Source organism: Halichoerus grypus, chromosome 6 (assembly GCF_964656455.1).
Source record: "Halichoerus grypus chromosome 6, mHalGry1.hap1.1, whole genome shotgun sequence".
NCBI lineage: Eukaryota > Metazoa > Chordata > Mammalia > Carnivora > Phocidae > Halichoerus > Halichoerus grypus.
The window spans coordinates 30650002-30674258 of NC_135717.1; the positions used below are offsets into that span (position 1 = coordinate 30650002).

Here is a 24257-nt window from a genome sequence, read left to right on the forward strand (position 1 = left end):
TTTCTGGAAATTTTTACAATGTGTGTATTGAAAGTTGCACTCATCCCTAATTGCTAAAAAAGAATGCACAGAAACAGACCATCAGTGGATTATCTAATTTATAAAACGTGACCATTTTTATTGTCATTGTAAAGAGGTGTATCTCAACCAGATTGTAACAAAATTACCACAGCTTATTCCAAAAGAAAATTTTGATACAAGAGATTTTAGAAAATTAAACACATTTGTTTAAAAATTCTATTGTGTAAACCTTAACATAAGAGGGCAGTTAACATAATACTACACGTTTCGGAGCAAATCTGCGGACTGCTAGGCCCCACGTACGTCCAGACGGTGGACTAGACTCTCCATGTGTTGCCATGTCCCCCCCCTCCCTGGCAGAGGGCTCACAGGGACCCGGTCAGCCAAGGGGGACTCTTCCAGGGAGGATGGCCTCCCCGCTGGGACACCAGAGGGCTCCTGCATTCACTGGTCTCCCTCCTCCAGGAAGTCCATATCTGCTAAGGTTAGCAAAGAGTTCTACCAAATGATGATGCCAGCAATGGTGAAGCTAAGGCTGCAGAGGCAAAGGCATTCTTTCCAGGCTGGATGCTAGATAAGAAAACATCCTAGTGAGCTCCACCAGCCCCTCACTCCGGGAAATGCGTGTTCTCCAGGCTCCTTTCAGCAACTCTGGGTACAAGTGTGTGGTCTGCTGTTCTGTATCCTTCTGTGGCCTCAGTCCCAATTTTTGCAAGGGCCTTCCCTACATAGTTTCTACTGAGGGTAGAAAGAGTCTTTCAAGGTGAACGAGTGGGCTCTCTGTATGCAGGTCAGGAAAGCAGGAAGGGGACCCGATCAGGCTCCGAGGAGAAGGGTGCTACCTGGGCATGTCAGCTAGTGGTTTTCCAGTCATGATGGAGAGGTACGCATGTGCCCTAAGAACTGAACCCCTGGACCTCAGAACAGTAGTGCATTCAGCATGTTCTGTGGTGGGGTGCTCCTCAATGCTATAAGCTCAACTGCCCTTTAGAGAAATCAGATTTTGTATTTTCCGGTAAAGAAATGGATTGGGTAGGTTAAGTAAAGCCCATTCACCGTGGTTGTGAGGATTTAGACACACAGGAGAGGCTCCTTGCCCTCCCGGAGAGCTGTCAACCGCAGGTCCGTACACCACAGTGGTTCGTGGCTGAGGGGAAGGTGAGACACACGGGGTTGAGCTGAGCAGGTGCATCTGGGCAGCGGCAGGCTGAGCCCAGAGCCAGTCGGCTGTGAGCACGCCCATGTTCCCCCCCCCCAACTGATCCAGTAGCTGGTTTTATTTTAGAAACCTAATCAAAACCACGTGTTACAGAAACAGGAAACTGAACTTTTTGGCACAGAAACGTTAGATAAAATATACAGTGCTACAATGGTGCGAAATGAGCACAGAAGCCAAACCCAACAGCAAATATTGAATGTTAGCTTTAATGAAACAATGCAAAATATTTAGAAAAATGATGGTTGTACAAGACCTTGCTCCTGAGCAGATGCCTGCCTGCCAGAAGCACCCTCTGCCGCGGCCCGGGCTGGGGACAGAGCCCAGCGTGTGGGGCACGGTCCCGCGCCAACCACAGAGGAGAGAAAGGTCAAGACAATTATTGCCTTTGGGGTTGACATCGGACAGGTGGTGTGCCCCTTCTGGGATGCCTCCACGCCGGTCTGATGTTCCTGGGCAGGTGGGGCCCTGGCAGGGTCACTCTAGGCTGAAAATGGAACCTGTCCTTTGCCCTCAGTTCTGCACCCAGGCAAGACGGCCCCTCAGGAGTGAGGCGCCTCCCTGGGAACGAGCTCTGGTGCATCCAAAGGTGCCAGGCTGAGGCATGAAGGCTTCTGGAGGAGACTGGTGGGGCGGGTGTCTGCGGGGACAAGGCCTGGCCTCCAAGTGGGGGGGCAGGCCGGTTCCCCCGGTGAAGGTGAGCATGTGGGGGGGGCATCGAGGCCTAGAAGCCTGCGCCTCAGGCGGGTGAACTTTCCCATGTGGAGCCGAGAGGGCAAGAGAACACTTGGTGCAGCCCGGCCACAGAGACCCTGGTTCGGGGTGCAGGGAAGCAAGCAGGGTGGTTTCTGATCAACAGGGCTGGCTGGCAGCTCTCCGTTCCCACTTCCTGACTCGGGGCCCGCAGACGCGATGTGTTATTAGGCTCCCGTGCCGGTTGGCTCTTGGCATGAGCTGCAGCTATCAGTCCGACGAGTGTCAACAGCTTTGATTGCTTGTCGTTTTTAAAGGCACAAGCCACACCCCGCCAATGCTGACAACTTGGAGTGGTCAGCCAAGAACTCGGGAGGTACCCAGCTGTGGAGCAGAGCCCAGCGCGTAACTACCTCCTGTCCACAGACCCCCGCCCCTCGCCCTCCCTCTCTGTTCCTGTCTCAACGACTCAACGGGGTGATCCCTTTGTAACCAGAGCCCTTGGGTGTACCTGGGTAGTGGTGCTAAAGGTGACCATCATGGGAGAGAATGCCCTCTCCCAGGTGGGCCCCGCTGCCTTCCTCGGGTGCCAACTTTGGAGGCGTCAAAGGATCTTACTGGATCTAGGAGATAGGAGCAACTTCTACTGGTTCTTTTCCATTGCACTGTGTTTATCTTTGATGGGTCACGAGGCCGAGCGGGTGTCGTGCAGGGCAAGGGCCAGCCAGCCCTCTGATTTGGATTCAACCAAACGGCAGCAGACGACATGGACATGGGGAGAAGGTGGCATTTTGTGCATCGGGTCTCAGTCTGCACCTGGCTGGGCCTGGGTCTGTGGTTCCTTCTCTAGGAACTGGAGGCCCACTGCTTCTCTGCATCCCAGCATGCCGGGGAGCAGGGCGGGGATCTGGAGCAGCGGTGGAGGTAACCACCGCCTAACGTGCTGTGACTCCAGAGTTAAGGCTTTGAGGAGTGGCTGTCATGTGTACGTCACACGCGGATCTGAGCTGAAATGAGGGGAGGTGGTCCGTATGCTGACAATGGTTCTAGGGTTTCTGCTCCATCACGGAAAGAGGGTGCATGTAGTCAGCAGCCTGGACGGGCTGTGTGTGGTCCCAGGAACAAGCTTTTCCATCTGTGTTTCAGGAAAGCAGGGCAAGTTTTCCATGAATAATTAAGCTTTAAAAAATAGAGTTTCTTCTTTTGTAAATACAGGCGGAGTTTGTAATTGTTTCTCAAGGCTTAGCATCTGTCCGTCGTAGTTCTGGGCACTTTTTTTTTTTTTCTTAACCTCTGCAGAATGTCAAAGGAGGTTCCTGGTGGGGATTTTGGAGAAGGTGAGGTCAGACTCACACTCAGACATGTCTTAGGCCCGGTGCCCAAACAGGCTGCAGGAGGCTCCACTCCGTATCTGCTGCCAACCCTGCTTCCCAGACTGAGGGGGAGCAGGAACCTGCCCTGGGGAGGCAGGCCTGGGGCAGCTCATCTTCACCTGGTTCCCGCCTGCCAATGGGGCCTGCTCGGAGATTGGGGTGGGGGGGGGGCAGAGGGACACACACTGAGAGCACGGTGGGGGGCAGAGGGTACAGCGTGAACATGTCTTTAGGGAATGACCATGATCTGGTGCGAGTACACACTGTCCGAGTTCCCAGGGAGCCCCAAGTTCAGAGTTCTGCAGGGCTCCGGAGTGTGGTCTGCAAGCCTGAGGGCCTGTGGCCTCCTCCATTGTAGTTCCCAGAACAGAGTCTCTCTCACGACCTTGAGGCCTCTTGGCTTGTAAGGTCAAGGCCCCAGAATTCTGGACAGCCCAGGGCCCACCAAGCCTCACAAGGTGCATGTGGGCCCAGGCGGCCTCTGGTTTCCTGCAGGGGCTAGTACTTCCAGAAGCCAACCTCAGAAGGTTAGGGGAAGTGCTCTATGCACCCCAGTTTAGGGTCCTTAGTAGCTCCTTCACAAGGAGGCCACTAGCATGTCTTCCTCGAGGAGGCCACGTGAGCTACCACTGGCCACCGATTCTACAACCAGAGGGTTTTAGGACCCCTGGTAGAGAGTAAAAGGGGAAAGAACATGACCTCTCCCCCCAACCCCACGTGGCCATAGGTTACAGCAGGCAGTTATGAAAAAAGAAAAAAAAAAAAAAACCCAGGGTAACAGTCATTCTAATTCCCATGTGGAAAAGAGTCAAGAGGTGGTCTCTGACCCACCTCAGAGTTGTGCATCTCCACCACGGGGCTCTGCGCTCCCCCTGGTGCCCACCCTCCTGCCGGCCCCTGGGCTGGAGGGAGAGGAATGGGCAGGCCCTGGGAGGGCGCCCGTGTGTCCGGCGAGCAGCCGCCTTGCCCTCTGAGACTGCCCAGTTTAATCAGTGTCATGGGACTGGGGGGGGAAGGTGTGCTCTTGGGGCTTCACCAGGTGACGGGGGGCTCACTCCAGGGTGGAAGGGGCCGGCTGCTGGGGCCAGGTCAGATGCGGAGTGGCTGGGTGGAGGCAGCTGGTGCAGCACATAGGGCCCAAGTCTGGGATTCGGCAGAGGTCAGAGGTCGCCACTCTGGGGCTCCACGTTGCGGGTCTCTCTGGGGTGACCTCGGGACAGCTTGGGGAAGCGGGAAGCCACTTTGGGCCGGGTGTTCTTGGTCAGCGGTTCTCCAGGAGGGGTGACGTCACTGTAGGATAGAGCAGGGAAGAATCCGATTAAGTCAGGGCATCCAGCAGGGTGTGAGAAGGGCAGGAGTGGTCTCAGAGGGGACAGATGCTCCCCAGCTCCGACAGGCGAGCGCAAGGGGGGCCAGGGCTTTCTTCCCCATTGTCACTGATCCGTGCCCTTGCTGGAGGATCAAAGAAAACGCTTTGGAGAACATTGCATTTAAGGTCAAAAGAGGTGTAGCAAAAAGGGGGAGGGCCTTCTTGTGGAATTCATCCTAAAAGAATAACCAGGATGTAGGCCACCGTCTAATTAGAAGGACGTTCCCATGCAAAAGAGCCAAAAATAGCACAACCACTCAGCAGTCCAACGGAGGGGATGACCCACCTGGGTTTTAAATGGCCTGCGCCCCGGGACAGTGGGAGCGCTACGGGCCGCGCTGGAGGGGGCCCTGAGCGCCCAGGGAGGACGGACGAGGAGAACCCGAGATAAAATAGGGTGTGGGCCCCTGCCAGGCGTTCGGGAAAACCTGCGGGAGAAGGCGGTTTGTCCCTTCCTTCCATGCCATTCTTGAGCACCCGTGTGGGCCAAGCCCTGTTGGAGCCCCTGCAGATACAGCCACGAGCAAAACCGCTTCTCCCAGGCCTGGTGGAGACTCGCCGGCCACCGGGGAGATGAGGTTACCGGTGGGACACGTGATGAAGGCAGCCAGAGCGTCCCTGGGCAGAAGGTGCCCAAGAGTGCTGGTGGGTCAGGTCAGGAGGCCCTCGGTGCAGGAGGACAGGAGGGAGGCCTGTCAGGTGGTCCTGGCTGGGGGTGGGGGGGCCGGTAGTCATCCATGGTCCAGCTGCCATCTAAAGTGACCCCTGCCTGCCCTGGGGAGAAGGGCCTGGAGGGGTCTGGGCTGTGAACGCACAGTTGGTGAACTCTGCCTTATTTCCTACAGTTCTTGTAACCAATGACCCCACACTTAGTGGCTTGAATGCCAAACGTACCGTCTTGCAGTTGTGGGGGACCTTAAGTCCAAAATGGGTCTTATGGAGCTAAAGTCAGAATGTTGGCAGACCTGGTTCCTTCTGGAGGCTCCAGGGGAGAATGTTTCCCTGCTTTTCCCCGTTTCTGGCCACCTGCATTCCTCTCCCTCGTACCAGGACCTTCGTGATCACACGGGGCCCACCTGGGCCATCTGCCTTTTTCGAGATCCTTAACCACACCGGCCACACCCCCTGCGCCAGGTCAGGGGACACAGAGGGTCCGGGGACTGGGGCATGGACATTCTTAGCGTTATTCTGTGCGGCACAGAGATTGGAACAGTGGAATCAACAAGATTTGGTATTTGAACAACAATGGGCTCTAGAGCTGGCAGAAAATGCGAGTAAGAAATGGTAACTTCTACAAACAATATCTCACTGGGACAAAACGTGTCTAAAACACCAAGCTGAGGTGAACCTCATTCTCGTGTCTCGAGTGTCCCTGCGCCACTGACCTTCCAAACGTGCGGCCGCCAGACTGTGCCAGCAAAGACAGCCCCTCTGTCGATGAGCACTGAGGCTCAGCAGTACCCCGGCCACCTAGGGAGTAAGTGGCAGATCCAGAATCGTCCAAGCCCCTCTAGACGAGTTAGGGAATGAGCCACATTAAAAAAGAAATTGCCCCTGCCTCCCGGGGTCCCCGTGGGTTCCGTGGGACAGCCCACTTCCTTCCCGCATCTCAGCAGTGGTTCTGCTGACAGGGGTCGGATCTTTCCGCCTTTGCAGGGACACGGCCATCGTGCTCAGCGAGATGCCCCTTGTGCTGAGTTCAAGACAGCATCTCACTAACAAAATGAGAAACTCCTCTAGTGACGATCTCCTCCCCCCGAAGTCCGGCTGTGCTTCGCGTCCTGTTCCCGGAGGAGCGAGCGGTACCGTCCAGCCGAGAGCAAGTGGGAGCTGCTCCTCGTTCCCACCGTCCGTCCAGGTGCTTAGCCGCATGGTCCTCCTTCAGAAGGACACCTGGCCGTAGGCTACTGTTTCTTCTCTCGAAACTACCCAAGGTACCAAAAGCCTCTTTACCCTGAAGGCCCCTTACAGGATGGGCAGAAGATGCTGGAAGGCCTCACCCTCACACTGTGCAGGAGGCCTTGGATATAAATGTCACTGGAAAGCAACCCCTCCCTTCACTAGTCAGGATCCAGAGTGACCCCAACTCGGAGGCTGTCGCCCTCACTGGGCATGACGTGCCAGGTGGGCGTGGGTCCCGCCAGAGCCTGTCAGGCCCCGGGAGGGAGAGTTACAAGCCAGTCGGGACAGTTTGTTTTTCCACAGGTGGCAGCTGCGGAGGTGGAGGCGGCCTCGCCCTGAGCCAGAGCCCAGTCCTGCCACCCAGGGGCTGGGCGCCTTGCTCGTCGGGCGCAGGGAAAGGCCGAGTGCGCGGCCCTCAGCACGCTGCGGGGAGGAAAGGGGCCTGAACCCCACGTAAGGCCACCCGCTGGCTGCCTTTCTTCAGGCAAGTGCCTGGTTCTCCTTGAGCCCTGGCTTCCAAGACAGAAGGAAGATGGGGCTGTTTTGAGAGTTCAAGGGAGAGTCAGCCCCTCAGACTACGTGAGCTCTGTTGTCTGATACCGTGCTGGGCAGACGGGGGCCCACAGCCTCACTGGGGATGGGCAGCACAGACCCCAGGACAGACTGTTAGAGAGGAGCTTGGTAGTTGCCCTGACGGGGTAAACACAGGGTGTTCCGAGCAGGGCGCGAGACGTGCTCATCACGGTGGTTACAGGGCTTCCTGGAGGAGGAAGAGCGGAGAAGGATGAGCAGGACAGAGTTGTGTGGTTCACCGTGGCAAGGGCCCTGTGCTGGCCGACCTCGCCGGCTGCTTCACCTTCCCGGAAGGCAGGATTGGCCACACGGGTGGACCGCGATGTCACTGAGCTGATGCTTGGGGACTCTTGAGTGTCACTGCTGGGGCTGGGGGCCTGACCATGAAAGTAGCTGGTACGGGGTAGGGAGAGCTCCATCCTCAAGGCCCCAGCAAGCAGCGACAGTGAGCCTGGCCGCCGTGCTGGGGGAGATGGGCAGAAGCTGTTGCAGTAACTCCCGTAAACCCAGAGCAGTGGGGGCAGCACGGAGGCCCCTGGAGTTGAGCTGGTGGCATAGGGAGAGGGTAAGGGGGAGCAGGGAGCCATAGTAATGACTGGGTGGAGGTTAAAGGCAGCCGGACAAAGAGCTGCCAGCCCCGGGCCTGTGTAAGGCCCCACCCCAAGGAACTCTATGGGTTTTTTAGGTCAAGAACTATCCAACAGTTTCCTGTACCCATTGGCCATTTGCGTGTCGTCTCTGGAGAAATGCCTACTCCAGTCCTTAGATGGCTCTTTAATTGGGGAACTGCACATCCAAACCACAGGGAGCTCTCACCTCATACCTGTCAGGATGGTGATTCTCATAAAGCCACCACGTTTTGGGAAGGAAGCTGGAGCTTGGAAGCCTTGTACACTGTCGGTGGGGATGCAAGATGGTACAGCTGCTAAGGGAAACCACGTGGAGCTTCCGCAAACGATGACAAAGAGAACTACTGTATGATCCAGCAATCCCAGCTCTGGGCATTCCCCCCAAAGAATGGAAATCAGGATCCTGAAAAGGTATCTGCACCCCCATGTTCACTGCAGCATTATTCACAACAGTGGGGCCACGGAAACCAGCTAAGAGTCCGGGGACAGACGGATGGATACAGACAATGTGGTGTGTACATATAATGGAATCTTATTCAGCCTTCCAGGAAATTCTGAGCTAAGCAACCCCATGGATGAACCTGGAGGAGATTATGCTAAGTGAGCTCAGTCCGCAGAAGCTGTAAGTCTGTGGGATTCCACCTGCACGCGGTGTCTCAAATAGTCCAACTCCTAGAATCCAGAGTGGAACTCTGGTCATTAGAGTGGGGAGTTACGAATCAAGCAGCACAAAGCTTCAGTTACTCTGAAATCCTTTCTAGAGCCCTGCCGTACAACACTGTCCCTGTCGTCACCGAGAACGTAATACCCGCCCAGAAGGTAGCGGGTAGATGTCATGTTCTCACACTGTATGGCAAGTGAATCGTAGCAGAAGGCGTGAGCCTGTGGGTACGTGTCACTGGGAGGACAGAGCGGGTGGCGAGCTGGGAGCAGGGGCTGAGCCTGCTCTGAGCGGGCAGAGGTCACTGGCACCCCGGGGCTGGGCACAGGCCGTTCCAGGGAGGCGGGGACAGGTGTTCGCAAGGCCAGCCTAACATCAGGGAGATTTTCCTTAACTGAGGCTCCCTCGAGCCCCTACTGTAGCCACTGCCTCTGTTGCAGTCCCAGCTCTGTGTCCTCAGAAGGCAGTTCTCTCTGTCCTGGTGAGCCGGCGACCGTTTGCTCCCTGGCCCCGGCGATAGAGGGCGGGCCCCCGAGAAGCCAGCCGTCACTGCTCCGGCATGGCTGTGTTGTCTGATAAAGTGGGGGCCCGGGGGCTCGCGGGAGGGGGACTAAAGAGCAAGGTGGACCTACCTTCTTGATCCTCCCGCCTCCGTCCTGAGGTCGGGGCCGATCTGCCCCCTTCCCCAGATGAGAAAGGCCCCGCCTCCACCCTAAGCAGGGATTTCCTCCATAAACCATGTGAAGCACTGGACAGGTCTTCATTTTTGGAGTCCGAAAACCAGGGTTCATTCTGTTAGACACTAGAGAACCCTAGAGGAAGGTATGTTACCTTTCCCTGACCCAGTTTTCTGATCTGTGAAATGGGGATGCTACGGGTCTTTCCTACCATGCGTGAACCATTCAACACCTATTGATTGAGTCTGCTGCCCTTTGAGGTGGATGTGGCGCACTCAGGGCCCCAGACAATGGAGCTAAGAGTGCAAGAGCATGGGTGAAGTCCGGCAACCAAAAGCTTCGGCACTTTGGCAGCAAGGAACTGGGTAGAGGCTTTTAGAAAGATTTTGCAAAAAGACCAAACTATAGTAACTTCAACCCCTGCCATCCTCCACTCCCTCCCTCTGTCCAACCTGGGGGAGGGGGGAGGGACCCTCCTCTGCAGTGACCCTCCTTCTATTTTTGGAAAAGACCCGTGTGTTGAGTGGCAGACCGTAAGCTGCCTAGTCTCGACCCAGCGGAGGGCAGTCTCGACCCAGCGGAGGGCGGTCTCGTGTGCCGGCAGGCGCCCCGAGGACAGGTAGGGGGCAAGGACATGCACACGCTACTTAAACTGCCGGCCCAGCCTTCAGAGGTCAGGGAACCAGGGCCAAAGACTGCGGCCACTGTAGAGGGAAGACCAAACCTCTGAGAGATCATCATGGTCTCTCTCAGCCAGGGCCAGACCCTTGTGGGCTTCCGGGGCAGTGAAGACAAGACTTGGTTTCGACCCTGAGGTTGCTCAGACTGGGGCAGTGGGGGTGTAGTAAGTAACCAAAGAAAAGCCGTCCACCATGCCTGGGGGGAGGGAAGCTGGGGAGGGTCCCGGGGGCAGGGCCTGAGGCAAGCCCTGGGGCAGGAGTGAGGCCCCATGGGAGACAGGAGGAAGGGAGGGGCTTTCGGGCAGGAAGAACAGTGAGGGGCTCCAGGAAGAGGACGGGCTGCAGGCCCCAAGCTGTCCATAGACGCAGGGTGGCACGTGGATGTGTGCGGCAAAGGAAGGCTACAAGGTGATCTAGATCCATGCGGTCCTGGAGTTGTACTAACCTGCTTTCTGCAGGGATAGACCCGGGGGTGAGTGAAGACTTGGCAATGAAACCACCTCTTCTGGGCTGCGGCAGTGCTGTCCCCATCACTAGGCTGTACTGGATCTACTCCATTGATGGATAACGTACACCAACTGATAAGCTCTACTAAGGACAGAACACGTGAACATGATCCAACTTCCCTCTCGGTGCTCTCATCAACATGAATAGCCCTGAAGAGGAACGTGCTGAGGATGAGATTTTCTTCGCTCCAACACAGGCTGCAGCCCCCAGCCAGGACTCAGGCTCCAGACTCGGGGACCGTGCAGCTCCTCTCGGACCCAGGCTCAGTGGGGAAGGGGGAGGCCACCTTCGGGGTAGGATTCTGGGAGTCCCAGCATCGTTATCATAGGCAGGAACGGTCACTGAGGCCCAGAGTCGCCATGCCCAGAGCTGTCATGTTTCCCAGATTCCATCTTCATCATCATTTATACCTTCCCCATTTCCTCCTATCCGCATAGCTCCCCTATAAAACTCAAGATTTTTCTTTACCTCTATTTATAGGTTACTTTGGCTGATGAGAAAATACCCATAAAAATGGATTCAAGGCATCTTAAAACATTCTTTAAAAGTTTCCCCGTGTTACCAGAGGTTCGTTGGCCACCCCCACATACTACGTGAAGGTGGTCTTCTTCAAAATGCATGTTCTTGGCACGTCAGATAAATCTGAAAGGCATTATACTACGTGAAAGGAGCCGGGCTAGGGCACCTGGGTGGCCCCGTGGGCTGAGTGGCTGCCTGCGGCACGGGTCCTGGGATGGAGCCCGGCATCGGGCTCCCTGCTCAGTGGGGAGTCTGCTTTTCCCTCTGCCCTCCCCTACCCCCAACTCCTGCTCGCTCGCACTCTCTCAAATGTTTTTTTTTAAGGTTTTGTCAGAGACAGAGTGCGCACAAGCAGGGGGAGTGGTGGGCAGAAGCAGAGGGAGAAGCAGGCTCCCCGCTGAGCAGGCAGCCCGATGTGGGGCTCGATCCCAGGACCCTGGGATCATGACCTGAGCCGAAGGTCTGCAGACGCTTAACTGACTGAGCCACCCAGGTGTCCTTAAATTAACCACCCCCCCCCCCAAAAAAACGGCAGCCAGGCTCAAAAGCTATACCCTGATTTCATTCACAGGACATTTTGGAAAAGGCAAAACTATAGGGACAGATCCCAGGGTGCCAGGGGTTGACTACAGCGTGCTCTAGGGAATGCTGGGGCGTGAAGGGGCTGCTATTCTGTATCTTGATGATGGTGGTAGTTCTTGGATTCCATGCTTTTGTCAAAACTCCTAGAACCGTATAAGAGAAAGGGCAAGTTTTACCACATACAACTTATACCTCCATCTCACTAAGCCTGGCTGAGAAAGGCAGTCTTTTTAGGTCTACTTCAGCATGAAGGGGCATCTCTGTTCTGAGTTTCGTAGGAGACTGTGACCTTGTCCCCTTATCTGGGTAGAAAGAGCAGGGGTTCTGGGGACAGAAATCTTAGATTCTATCATTTACCAGCCGGGGTACCTGGATAGGTCACTGATGCGCTGGGGCCTCCCAGTCCTCCTCTGTAAGACGGATCATAGTAAAAAGACAACTGAATTAAATGAGCCAAGCGTCTGAACAGACCTTTCTCTGAGACAATATACAAACGACCAATCAGCGGTGAAAAGACGCTCAACATCATCAGCCATCAGGAAGCTGCTCTCTTCGCACCCCCTGGGATGGCCACTGTCCGGCAGAGCAAATGCTGGGGACAATGTGCAGAGAGCAGAACCGCACCACCCTGCCGGTGGGAATGGTGTGCAGGTTTGAAAGGCAGGCAGCTCCTCCGATGATTAAACAGTTGCCGTAACACCCGACAGCTCTAGATACACACCTGGGAGAAACGAAAATGCGTCCCACATAGGAACTTGGATGCTGAAAGCAGCATTAGTTCTAATGGCCCAAAAGCATGGACACCGCCCGTGTCCATCAGGACAATAGACGAGGTGCTCTGTCCGTACAATGGAGGAGGGGGACTCGGCTGTGGGCGTGCTGAGGCTCTGGGACGAGTCCCGGGGTGGGGGGCAGCACGCACCCCTGCGCCACACCACAGTCCGCAGACTACAAGGGGGTCAAGGCAGGTCAGAAGCAGCAAACGCAAGGAGAGGACTCTCCCTTCCCTTAAAAGCAGACCATCTAAAACTTCCACGGGAAAGCGGTCCTTTCTACGTTGGAAGTAAAGTAAGTCTTCTTGAGGGGAAGTGGGGGCCAAGAGCATTCTGTACAATCAGATCTTGTGAAAATAATTCTCCTCTTCTTGTGCCCCCCCACCCCCCATAACTTCAGTTTTCCACACTTGCCTTTGGTTTCCCCTTACGTAGAAGCAGGTAGGTCTTGGCAGTTGGGGGATCTTGTCTTCCTTATCACTCCCGTGTCACGGAGCACCAGTGACTCTGCTCTCTGCCCCGTTCCTCGGGCATACGCAGATTTCACTCCCAGGCCAGCCGGAAGCCCTCAGAGAGGGGGAGACGTTGCCAGCCCCCCCTGCCATGCCCTGGCGCGGGTAAGCCCTGCAAGCCCCGTGCTGGCCAAAACACACCAGGCTCATGGGTCCGCATACTCCGTGATTCCGTTCGTGGGAAGCTCCGGAATAGGGTCATCTGGAGAAATGGGAAGTGTGTGGTTGCTTGGGGCAGGGGAAACACGGGGCTCCTTTCTGTCGTGATGAAAATCTAAAGCGAGGTGGTGGCTGTATGTATCTCTGGACTCAAAGCTACTGATCTGGGCATGCTCTCCGTGGGCGAACTGTATGGCGTGTGCACTGTGTCGTAAGGAGGCTATTTGAAGAAGTGGCCCAAGCTGAAAAAACAAAGAGGAGGGACGGTGCAGGATCTTCCCTGGCAGGTCCCTGTGACATAGCGTGGCACCATGCTGGGTGCCTGGTAGCTTCCTTCCCCCACTGCTGAACTTGGCTTTGGTCCCCTTCCGCACGGCAACTACCTCCTCTGAGAAAACAGTTCCAGCGCTCTAACAGAGTCCTGTCCTTCGGGTCCTGTTAAAGCCATCTCGGCATCCACATGGGGATGGTCTCAGGCTTTGAACCAGGGGATAGGAAGTGAGGGACAGATGGATGCAGGGGCCTCCTTCCCCCAGGCCACGAGATACAGACTTCCTGGGCTCTAGGCACTCCCAGTCTTGGAGACGGGAGCGCTGTGGGGGAACGTCCCTTCCCCATGCCCGACACTGGGCATCTGGTTCTCAGCTGGAACCTGGCCTGGGCCCTCAGCTGGAAGGCGGTGGGAGAAGCCGCCTCCTGAGCATGGCTGCTCACCCAGGACACAGCCCACATGTCCCCCACGGACCTTCTCCTCGAGCTGCCGGGGGGTTCTCTCCCTGACAATTAGCTCGGCGGCCCTTACAGAAACTCGCCCTTGTCCCTCCTGCTACCTACCATCGGGGCGCCAGAGAAATCGGGTCTGTGGAAGCAGCACCTGCCAGGAGCCCCAGGGGTGACTGTTCTTTTTAATAAGCCTCTGGGGTGCACCTCCCTGGCATCCCAGTCCCCAGCACGTGGGTGACATCGATCCGATGGTCTCAGCCACTCAGCAGTGAAAAATGGCCATGGGGAGAGATTTACTTTCCATTTCGCTTGTAAACTGGGTGTAGAGAGCCGGTCAATACTCCATTTGCTGGGAGCCGCCTGCCGTGGCTTATGGGGGGCTGCGCATGGGTGATGCTGGCGGCCAGGCCAGGCCCCGGCGCACGGCTGGGACTGAGCTCTTTCCTACCGAAGCTGTGGCCACTGTCCTCTGAAACCTGGCTCCCTGGGGAGGTCTGTGTGTGCAGGAGTTGGGAGAACTGCGTTCTGCCTCCATGGTGTGCAAACCATGAAGAAGAGCTGCCCTCCCATCTGCGGGGTCGGGGGAGGCCCCACTCCACCCCCACGGCCAGTGGTGTCAGGGCTGCGAGCCTGTTGGTCCAGGTGTACCAGGCCACAGAGCCTTTGAACTCGCTTGTGGGCACGCTTCAGGGCTCCGGCCCCTACGATGGGGATCCAAAGGACCCGGCTGTACCTGTGCACCAGTCGTCAGCCCCAGTCCTGAAGGTTTCCCTCTGGGGAGACCATCCCTGTGAATTAGGGGAAGGCGGCCTCCATGCACTTCCTCGGTTTCCTGCCCCGTGGTTAGATCTGGAGCCCAAGAACAAAGTTCTGCTCTCACAGATTGACCCACAGATGGTTCTGGTGCTTCTTCAGATCCCCACAGTTCCTAACCCCAAAAGGTCTCTGGTGATTTCATGATTTTCAATATGATCTTTACGCGCTGGCCTCATGAGGGAGGTGCTGTGACGTTCTGTTCTTGGGATGCGGTGGCGGGCGACGCCGGCGCCGGTGCGCAGAGGTTACGGGCGACAGTCATAGGGTGCTTACTGGAGGGCGGGGGGGCCTGAGCACCAATCCTGTATCTGTGTCTGCCTCGCATCCACCTTGTTGCACGCACGGGGTCTAGAACAGAACGTCGAGTGTGGCATGCAGAGGTGCAGGGACTAGTGCAATGTCACGTGTCTCCTAGGTGACAGCAGGACGCAAGCCGGGGCCCATCTGACTAGAGCCAGTTCTTCTCATGCTCTGGGGAGGATGAGGGGCAGAGGACAGGAGATATTTGCAGAGAAAAAGATCTCAAGGGTCTGGGAAGACCGTATGAGGTGGGCTCTGAGGCTGGAAGGGGGGCTGGGTCGTGGACTGCCATGTGAGCCCCCCTGAGGATCAGGGGGAGCCCCGTTAGCATAACCCACTTCGGATGTAGTCTCTAAAGCTTACCACTGGGGCCGGGAGTGACGAGGACAGAGAGGAGCCCCCCAGCCAGGGTGCCCTGTAGGGCTGGTACAGCCCCCAGGAGAAGGATGCTGAGGTCAGAACCAAGATGGGGCAGCAGGAACAGAGCAGGGGTAGGGCTGACAGTACACGGGTGCTGGAGAGCGAGCCTCTGTGCGCACAGTGACCAATCAGAGGGAGGGAAAACAGGTTCCGGTTCTGTCTGGAGATTAGCCTGGGGTGTGGGGGGCAGCTGAGCTGGAGGGGAAGGTACAGCAAGTGCCAGGAGCATAGGGTACCAGAAGTGAAGGCATGTGTGTTGGGGGGTCCCCGTGGTAAGTGACACTGCTGGAGAAAGGATAACTGCATTAGACCTAGTGTGCGTAGGAGGATGGCTCGAGTCCGTAGAAACACTGTACTGCCTACTGCAGCCCCCAGAGACATCAGCTTTAATTATTTCATGGCCAGGAACCATGGAGGGACTTTTTTTTTTAATTTTTAATTTTATTTATTTATTTGACAGAGAGTGAGAGAAAGCACAAGTAGGGGGAGCAGCAGGCAGACGGGGAGGGAGAAGCAGGCTTCCCGCAGAGCAGGGAGCCCGATGCAGGGCTTGATCCCAGGACCCTGGGATCATGACCTGAGCTGAAGGCAGATGCTTAACTGCTGAGCCATCCAGGCGCCCCCATGGATGGGCTTCTGATCATTACAGACCACCTGATGCTGATGGGGTGACACTGGGCACCTGCCTGGGGGCCTCTTCAAGTAGAGCTCATTACCCCAAGTGGGTGTCCCACGGGTTCCTGAGCAGACTGAGACCAACATTCCAGAAGCTTTGCACCCCATCTGCCATGTTGGGACCTCCCCCTGAAAGGCTGCTTCGAAAAAGGGCTGGATGGTTCTCTCTCTCTGCCTCTAATTATCGCCCTACCCCTGGCCAATTCCTATGCTTATGCCAACCGGTGGTACAGACAGGGAGGAGAGGGCTGTGTGCCAGGTGGAGGGCCTAGAAAGTCAGGCCTGGAATGGTGCAGGACTAAGTCCCCTGGCCAATTCCTACTAGAGCCCCCACTCCCTGGATCCTGCCACTGCCCCTTCTCAGTCCCATCTCTCCTCCTTACCGGTAGGACTCTGGGCTCAATGGTAGCCACTGCCCGTCTCCTGGTCTTGAACTTGGCCAACACAGAAACTCTGAATTTCCCTTTCACACCTTTCTTCCTCCTCTGGTCTTCTCAGCTCTCCTAAATGGTACAACCATCTGCCTCCTTGCTCAAAGCCTGACCCACCACCTTGGTCTTTCTTCCTTTGATATTCCGTGTCGAAGGAAGGTCAAAGTGCCCCGTGGGCTCTCCGTCTGGACACGTGTGCAACACTTGCACTTCCCTCCATGCCAACGGTGACATCCCAGGTCCAGCCACCGTGGCCTCCAGTCTGGACTCCCAACAGATTTCTGAACGGTCTCCCTGAGTTCACGGATTCCTCTGCACCTCGCCTGAAGTCCTCCATTTCCCTCCTCTACAGCTTCTGGCTGCCCTTGGGTCCAGCCCACGCTGCCTCCGGCTCTGCTCAGTTGTCCCTGAGCTGCAGGTCTTGCTCCAAAGTCCCCTCCACTCATGGGCCACCCAGTCACTGTATTTTAGTTTCTTTTTTTTTTTTTTTTTAAAGATTTTATTTATTTATTCATGAGAGACAGAGATAGAGAGAGAGAGAAGCAGAGGGAGAAGCAGGCTCCCAAGGAGCAGGGAGCCCGATGCGGAACTCGATCCCAGGACCCTGGGATCATGACCTGAGCTGAAGGCAGACGCTTAACCGTCTGAGCCACCCAGGCGCCCTGTATTTTAGTTTCTTTATGGCAACTGGCACTCCAGCCCCTTCACCACCGTCTGCCCAGCACCTAGAATTACATCTGGCACATAGAATCATTCAGGCAGAACCACAGAGGCTGCCAACGGCAAGTTCATCTGCACTGAGCCTTGTCCTTCTGGTCGGACAAGACTCTGGACACGCCCAGCTTAGCAGAGGCGGCCCGTGTGTGATGCCAGAACACGGGCCTTGGAATCATGAGAGCCATGAACGCTCTTGAGGTTTACTTTGAGAAAACAGGAGTAATAATCCATATTCACTTCTCTCCTACAAAGGGGTGATAATAGGACTTTTGAGACTATTAATAAGGTGCCCCCTCTGAAGCATCACCCAGGTTTGTTCTATCCGTAAAAGCTCAGTGGTTTTAACAGGGCGGGTGCAGAGAACAAAAAGCATAGAAACCCCTAAGGGTGGTGTTACAAGCCAGCAGAAACACAGAAGAGAACGAGAGACGGGCGTCCCGCAGCCTGGGAGACAGCAGATCATGGAAGGCCCAGAGTGTCTGAAGGGCTCCTAAGACCCACCAAGAGCGAGCAGACAGTCCAACAGACACGCAGGGAAAGGATACGGTGAGTACTTCATTGGGGGGGGGGGGCGGGGATACACCGGTTTGTTAGTCATTCTGCTAATATTTGTTGAAGCCAGGGGAGCTGAGTCACGGCTGGAACCATCCAGCTAAAATAAGCCAGATCAGGATGCTCCTTGGCTCCAAACTCTCTCATCATCCACCCCCTCCATGAGTGAAACCCTTACGATACCCTGCACAACCACCCCTGATGCGGTCCTGCCTTCTCTCCTGCTACCCTCCCTTTCCTCCAGCCTTCAGGCTCCTCAGTGGGTGCTGGGCACACTCCTGGCCCGGTGCCTCTGGGGTTACTGGTACCCAAAGACAGAAAGGCCACCTGGCCTTCTCCCCTTTCTGTCCTCTCGTTCGGGTCTCGGTGCAGCCTCCCCTGCACGAGCCCTCGGCATGAGCTGCTGCCGTCAGTCTGGTTCACAGATGCAAAGCTGGCACGTCGGGGGCGCAGAACAGGCGCTCCGTAAAGACGTGTGGAATGAGCGAGTCCGCGGGGCATCCAGCACAGCCCCAGATCATTCTCAGGCAGCAGAAAAACGCAAGCTGGCAAAAGATGCTGTTGCCAAGCACTGGGATGGTGATCCTAGGTGGTTGCTGGACGTACAAACAGGGGACACCTTTTAGGAAAACCGAGGGAGCTGTGTGCGAAGGTGCACACGTATCCTACGCGAATCCTGACTCCAGAACTCCACTTCCAGGGGTCCCTTCGACACACATAGGGGAGCATTTTCACAAAGATGTGTGTGAGGATATTCAGTGCAGCCTGGCTTCTGATCGGGAAGCCTGCAGAGTACCTGCTTGTAGGTTGGGACGCTCATTAAATCCACAATGGCATATTCGCCATAAGCACCACTGCCTGCCATCACCAAGGATGACACCGTGTGCACGCACCTCCGCCAAATACAATTATGTGAGAACAACAGGTTACGGAAGATAGTGTAGGATCCGAACGTTATTAAAAACAAAACCTCAAATGAGAAAACAGCACATGCACGTAAACGCAGAGATCAGCAGGAGACACAGGGCAATGCGTTTGTTCTGTATTTTGACACTGATTAAATGTTTGTAACTAGGACTTACACGTTATTCATTTAATAAAACAAAAGGTTGCGTGAAGGAGCCCCTACACTGCTGCTTTGAGGCCCCCGAGGTGCAGTCTCCCTGGTCCCTCTCTGTGGTACGGTGACAGCAAGTACACGCCACCGGGGGGGCTCTGAGCGCGTCTGGTGCAGGCTCCACCGGCAGGAGTGAGTCTCCGCCGGGTCCAGCCGCTACACCTGCTCCGAACCATTGTCTCAGGAAGGAAGCACCCTTGTGCATGCACTGACTAGGGATTCAAAATCCCAGAAAGCTTGCAGAGCTGTGAGCCGGGGGTCCAAGGCTCCCCAGCCTTCAGTCACCACCTTCCCTACCAAGCCTTAACTACTCGTCAGTGGCTCTGAGGAAAGCACTAGTGGTGTTAGATCATTTCCTTTCATGTATCTTAAAACATAAAGCTGATCCCAGCCCAGTCCCCTGCTCACAGCCCTCCAGAGGCTGCCACTGCACAATGAACAGATTTCACTCCCTAAGACCTGCGGACAAGGCCGTGCTCCCTCCACCGGGGAGACTCCCCATGTGGCCACATTTGTTGCTCAGGGCTTCGTGTCGCTGCTTGCAAGTTGCCCCACTGGAGAAACTGTCCCTCATCTACCATGGTCCCTCACTTCTAAATCCCCTTCGTGGTACGTATCTCCCATCGCAGGGATTCAGTCTGTGTGATGTTTTGGTCTCCCCTCCACGAGACTGCATGCTCCCTGAGCCTGGTGCACAGCGGCGCCTGGTAAGCGGCTGAGGAACGAGCGGCTGCTCAACTGGTCATTCTGGAGCAAGATCCCTGGGGCACCACGGCGTGTGACCCAATGGCCGGAGGTGTATCACTTCTACGCTTGAACTACAACAACTAACCTTCACGTCGTGCTTGCTGTACACCAGACACTGTCCTCACTGCCCTGCATGTGTGCAGTAAACCACACCGAAGCCAGGGAGGGAGGGCCTGCTCGTACCCCCTTTCCAGGTGAGGACGCGGAGGCACGGAGAGGTTAACGGGCCCAGGGTTAAGAGCACAGTGGTGGCAGGTTCCTAGTTGTCCGAATCCCAGGTCTCCTCCCTCCCTTCCGATGTACTGTACTCTCCCCATCTTGGAGTTCTTGCCCTTTCCATAGAATTCCGTAAGAACATTCCCACCCTAGGGACGCCTGGGTGGCTCAGTCGGTGAAGCGTCTGCCTTAGGCTCAGGTGATGATCCCGGGGTCCTGGGATTGAGCCCTGCATCGGGCTCCCTGCTCAGTGGGGAGCCTGCTTCTCCCTCTCCCTCTCCCACTCCCCCTGCTTGTGCTTTGTCCAATAAAATCTTAAAAAAAAAAAAAAAAATCCCCACCCTAGCTTGCAAGGCTGGAGCTACAGAGAAAGGCGAAACTTGTGGGTGGACATGGAGCAGGGCCCTGCCTATTACCCGTGGTGCTTTCACACTACAAGGGCAGAGTTGAGTCCTTGCAGAGCTGAGTGGCCCGAGTGCAAAGCCAAGAACACTCCACTCTCTAGCCCGTAACTCCCAGCCTTCTCTAGAGCAACAGAGCCGGGCAAGAGCTTAGGCAGGGCACCACAGGCTGCTACTCTCTGCGCTGGGGAAGCTGGGGGTGGTCCCTGCGCTGGGTCCTCCAAGTCTCCCTACGGCTGGGTAGAAGGATCCCAGGGGCTCGGGAAGGGCACACGGCTTCCTGCAGCACCCAGCTGGGATAAGGACCTGCTCGTGTGACTCCAAGGTCTGTGTGCTACCCCACGGTAGACCCAGAACGCGGGGGTCCTTGGTTCTGGGTGAAGGGTGGCCCTGGGCTTACTCAGCTCTGTAAAGCAAGGGCCAGGCAGGTGGCGGGCCCTCCTGTCACACGGGAGTGGAGACCGAGGCTCAGGGACGACAACTGGGCCCACAGAGCACTGTAGGAGGCAGAGTTGTTCAGACCCGGCTCTGAGTCCAACATCTGATTGTTTTAAAATTTTAACCCCAATGTAGGTAACATATGCTGTTAAGTTTCAGGAGTACAGTATAGTGATTCAACACTTCATCCATCAGCTGGGGCTCATCATAAGTGCACTCCTTCATCCCCATCACCTGTTTCACCTATCCCCCCACCCCCGCCACTGGTGACCCTTGGTGTATTCTTTATGATTAAGCTGTTTTTTGGTTTGCTCTTTCCCCTCCCTCCTTCGTTCTGTTTCTTAAAATCCACATATAAGTGAAATATATGGTACTTCTCTTTGACTCATTTTGCTTAACATTATACTCTGTACATCCATAGATGTTGCAAATGGCAAGATTTCACTCTTATGGCTGAGTGATAATCTACTGTGTGTGTGTGAGTGTGTGTGTGTGTGTGTGTACATACACCACCTCTTCTTTATCCGTTCCTCTATGGATGGACACTTGGGCTGCTTACATAATTTGGCTATTGTAAATGATGCTGCTATAAACATAGGGTGCATATATCCCTTTGAATTAGTGTTTTTGTATTTTTTGGGTAAACAGCCAATAGTGCAACTACTGGATTAAATGGTAATTCTTTTTTTAATTTTTTGAGGAGCCTCCATATTGGTGTCCAGGGTGGCTGCACCAGTTTGCATTCACAAGTTAATAATGAAGCAGCAGAAAGAGAAATTAAGAAAACAAGCCCATTTACAATGGCAGCAAGAAGAATAAATTACCCACACAGTGCATAAGGGTTCCTATTTCTCTGCATCCTCGCCAACATTGGTTTCTTGTGTTGTTGGTTTTAGCCATTCCTACCCGTGTAAGATGGTATCTCATTGTGGTTTTGATTTGCATTTCCCTGATGATGAGTGATGTTGAGCATCTTTTCATCTGCTGGCCATCTGTATGTCTTCTTGGAGAAATGTCTGTTCATGTCTTCTGCCCATTTTTAAATTGGATTAGGGGTGTTTTTGGTGTTGACTTTACTAAGTTCTCTGTATTTTTGGATACTAACCCTTTATCACATATATCATTTGCAAATATTCTCTCCCACTCAGTAGGTGGTCTTCTAGTTTTGTTGACCGTTTCCTTTGCTGTGCAGGAGCTTTTTATTTTGATATAGTTCCAATAGGGTATTTTTGCTTCCCTTGCCTCAGGAGACATATCTAGAAATAAGTTGCTATGGCCAATGTCAAAGCAGTTACTGCCTGCGTTCTCTCCTAGGATTTTTATGGTTTCAGGTCTCACATTTAGATCTTTAATCCTTTTTGAATTTATTTTTGTGTATGGTGTGAAGAAGTGGTCCTTTTATACTCCTGCATGTAGCTGTCCAATTTTCCTAACACCATCTGTTGAAGGGATTGTCTTTTTTCCCACTGCATGTTTTCTCCTTTGCCAAAGATTACTTGACCATATAATTGTGGGTTTATTTGTGGGTTTCTATTCATTGATCTGTGTGTCTACTTTTTATGCCAGTACCATACTGTATTGATTACCACAGCTTTGTAATATAACTGGAAGGCTGGAATTGGGATACTTCCAGTTTTTTCTTTTTCAAAATTGTTTTGACTACTTGGGGTCTTTTGTGGCTCCATCCAAATTTTAGGATTGATTGTTCTACTTTTGTGCAAAATGTCATTGGTATTTTGATATGGATTGCATTAAATCTGTAGACTGCTATGGGTTTTACCAATATTCTTCCAATCCATGAGCATGGAATGTCTTTCCATTTCTTTGTGTCATCTTCAATTTCTTTCATCAGTGTTTCATAGTTTTCAAAGTAAGGTCTATGACATCATCAGTTAGGTTTATTCCTAGGTAATTTATTCTTCTTGGTGCCATTGTAAATGGGATTGTTTTCTTAATTTCTCTTTCTGCTGCTTCATTATTAACTTATAGGAATGTAACAGATTTCTGCATATTTTGTATCCTGCAACCTTACTGAATTCATGTATCAGTTCTAGCCATTTTTTTGGTGGAGTCTTTCAGGTTTTCTATATATAGTATCATGTCATCTGCAAATAGTATAAGTTTTATTTCTTCCTTACCAATTTGGATGCCTTTTCTTTCTTTTTGCTGTCTGATTGCTGTGGCTAGGACGCACAGTACTATGTTGAATAAAAGTGGTGAGTGGACATCCTTGTCTTGTTCCCGACCTTAGGAGGAAAGCTCTCAGTTTTGTCCCATTGAGTATGATGTTAGCTGTGCATTTTTCATACATGGCCTTCATTTTGTTGCAGTATGTTCCCTCTAGACTTCCTATGTTGAGAGTCTTCATCATAAATGGATGTTGTACATTGTCACATGCTTTTTCTACATCTACTGAGATGATCATATGGTCTTTATCCTCTTATTGATGTGATGTATCATGTTGATTGATTTGTAAATATTGAACCACCTTTGCATTCTAGGAATAAATCCCACTTGATTGTGGTAAGTGATTTAACATGTTGTTGGATTTGGTTTGCTAATATTTTGTGGAGGACTTTTGCATCTCTGATTATCAGAGATATTGGCCTATAGCTCTCTTTTTTGGTATGGTATCGTGGTATCTTTAGGTATTAATTTTTCCTTGTAAGTTTGGTAGACTTCACCTACCTGGTGACCAGCTATCTGGTCCTGGTCCTGGACTTTTGTTTGTTGGGAGTTTTTGATTACTGATTCACTTTCATTGCTGGTCATTAGCCTGTTCCAATTTTCTATTTATTCCTGCTTCAGTTTTGGTAGGTTATGTATTTCTAGGAATTTATCCATTTCATCTAGGTCATCCAATTCATTGGCATATAATTTTTTTTCTTTTTTCTTTTTTTTTTTAGAAAGAGAGCATGAGCAGGGGATGGGGGGGAGAGAAAGAAGGTTAAGAAGACTCCATGCTAAGCACAGAGCCTGACAAGGGGCTTCTCATGACCCTGAGATCATGACCTGAGCCAAAATTAAGACTTGGATACTTAACCAACTGAGCCACCCAGGTGCCTCTGGCATATAGTTTTTCTTATATTGATTGTACTTCTGTGGTGGTGGTTGTTATTTCTCCTCTTTCATTTGTGATTTTGAGTCCTTTTTAATGAATCTGGCTAGAGGTTTATCAATTTTGTTGATCTTTTCAAAGAACCATCTCTTCTGGTTTCACTGATCTGCTAGTCTTGGGTTTTCTTTTTCTAGCTCCTTTAGGTATAAGGTTAGGTTGAGATTTTTCTTGCTTCTTGAGGTAGGCCTGTATTGCTATAAACTTCCCTCTTAGAATTGCTTTTGCTATGTCCCAAAGATTTTGGACTGTTATGTTTCCACTTTCATTTCTTTCCATGTAATTTTTGATTTCTTCTTTGATTTCTTGGTTGACCCATTCATTGTTTAGTTTCAGGTTATTTAACCTCCCCGTATTTGTGGTCTTTCCAGATTTTTTCTTGGGTAGATTTCTAGTTTCATAGCATTGTGGTCAGAAAGATGTATGGTATGACTTCAGTCTTTTTGAGTTGGTTGGTACTTGTTTTATGGCCTAATATGTGATCTATTTTGGAGAGTGTTCCATGTGCACTTGAAAAAAATGTGTATTCTTCTGTTTTAGGATGGAATATTTTGAATATATCTGTTAAAGCCATCTGGTCCAGTGTGTCATTCAAAGCCACTGTTTCCTTGTTGATATTCTGCTTAGATGATCTGGCTGTGGATGTAAGTGGAGTGTTAAAGACCCTAATGTTATTGTATTACTATCCGTTGCTTTATGTTTGTTACTGTTTCACGTATTTGGGCGGTCCCATTTTGGGTGCA

General features: G+C 53.2%; 1 protein-coding gene across 1 annotated transcript in view; it reads right to left on the bottom strand.

Annotated features, from left to right (window-relative positions):
* Positions 1-1427: 1427 nt before the first annotated feature.
* Positions 1428-24257, bottom strand: part of SNX29 (sorting nexin 29) — a 505967-nt gene continuing 483137 nt past the window's right edge. The window contains exon 21 of the mRNA XM_078074795.1: positions 1428-4593. Within this exon, the coding sequence (XP_077930921.1) occupies positions 4464-4593 (130 nt within the window). The 3' untranslated portion in view covers positions 1428-4463. The remainder of the gene's footprint in view (positions 4594-24257) is intronic.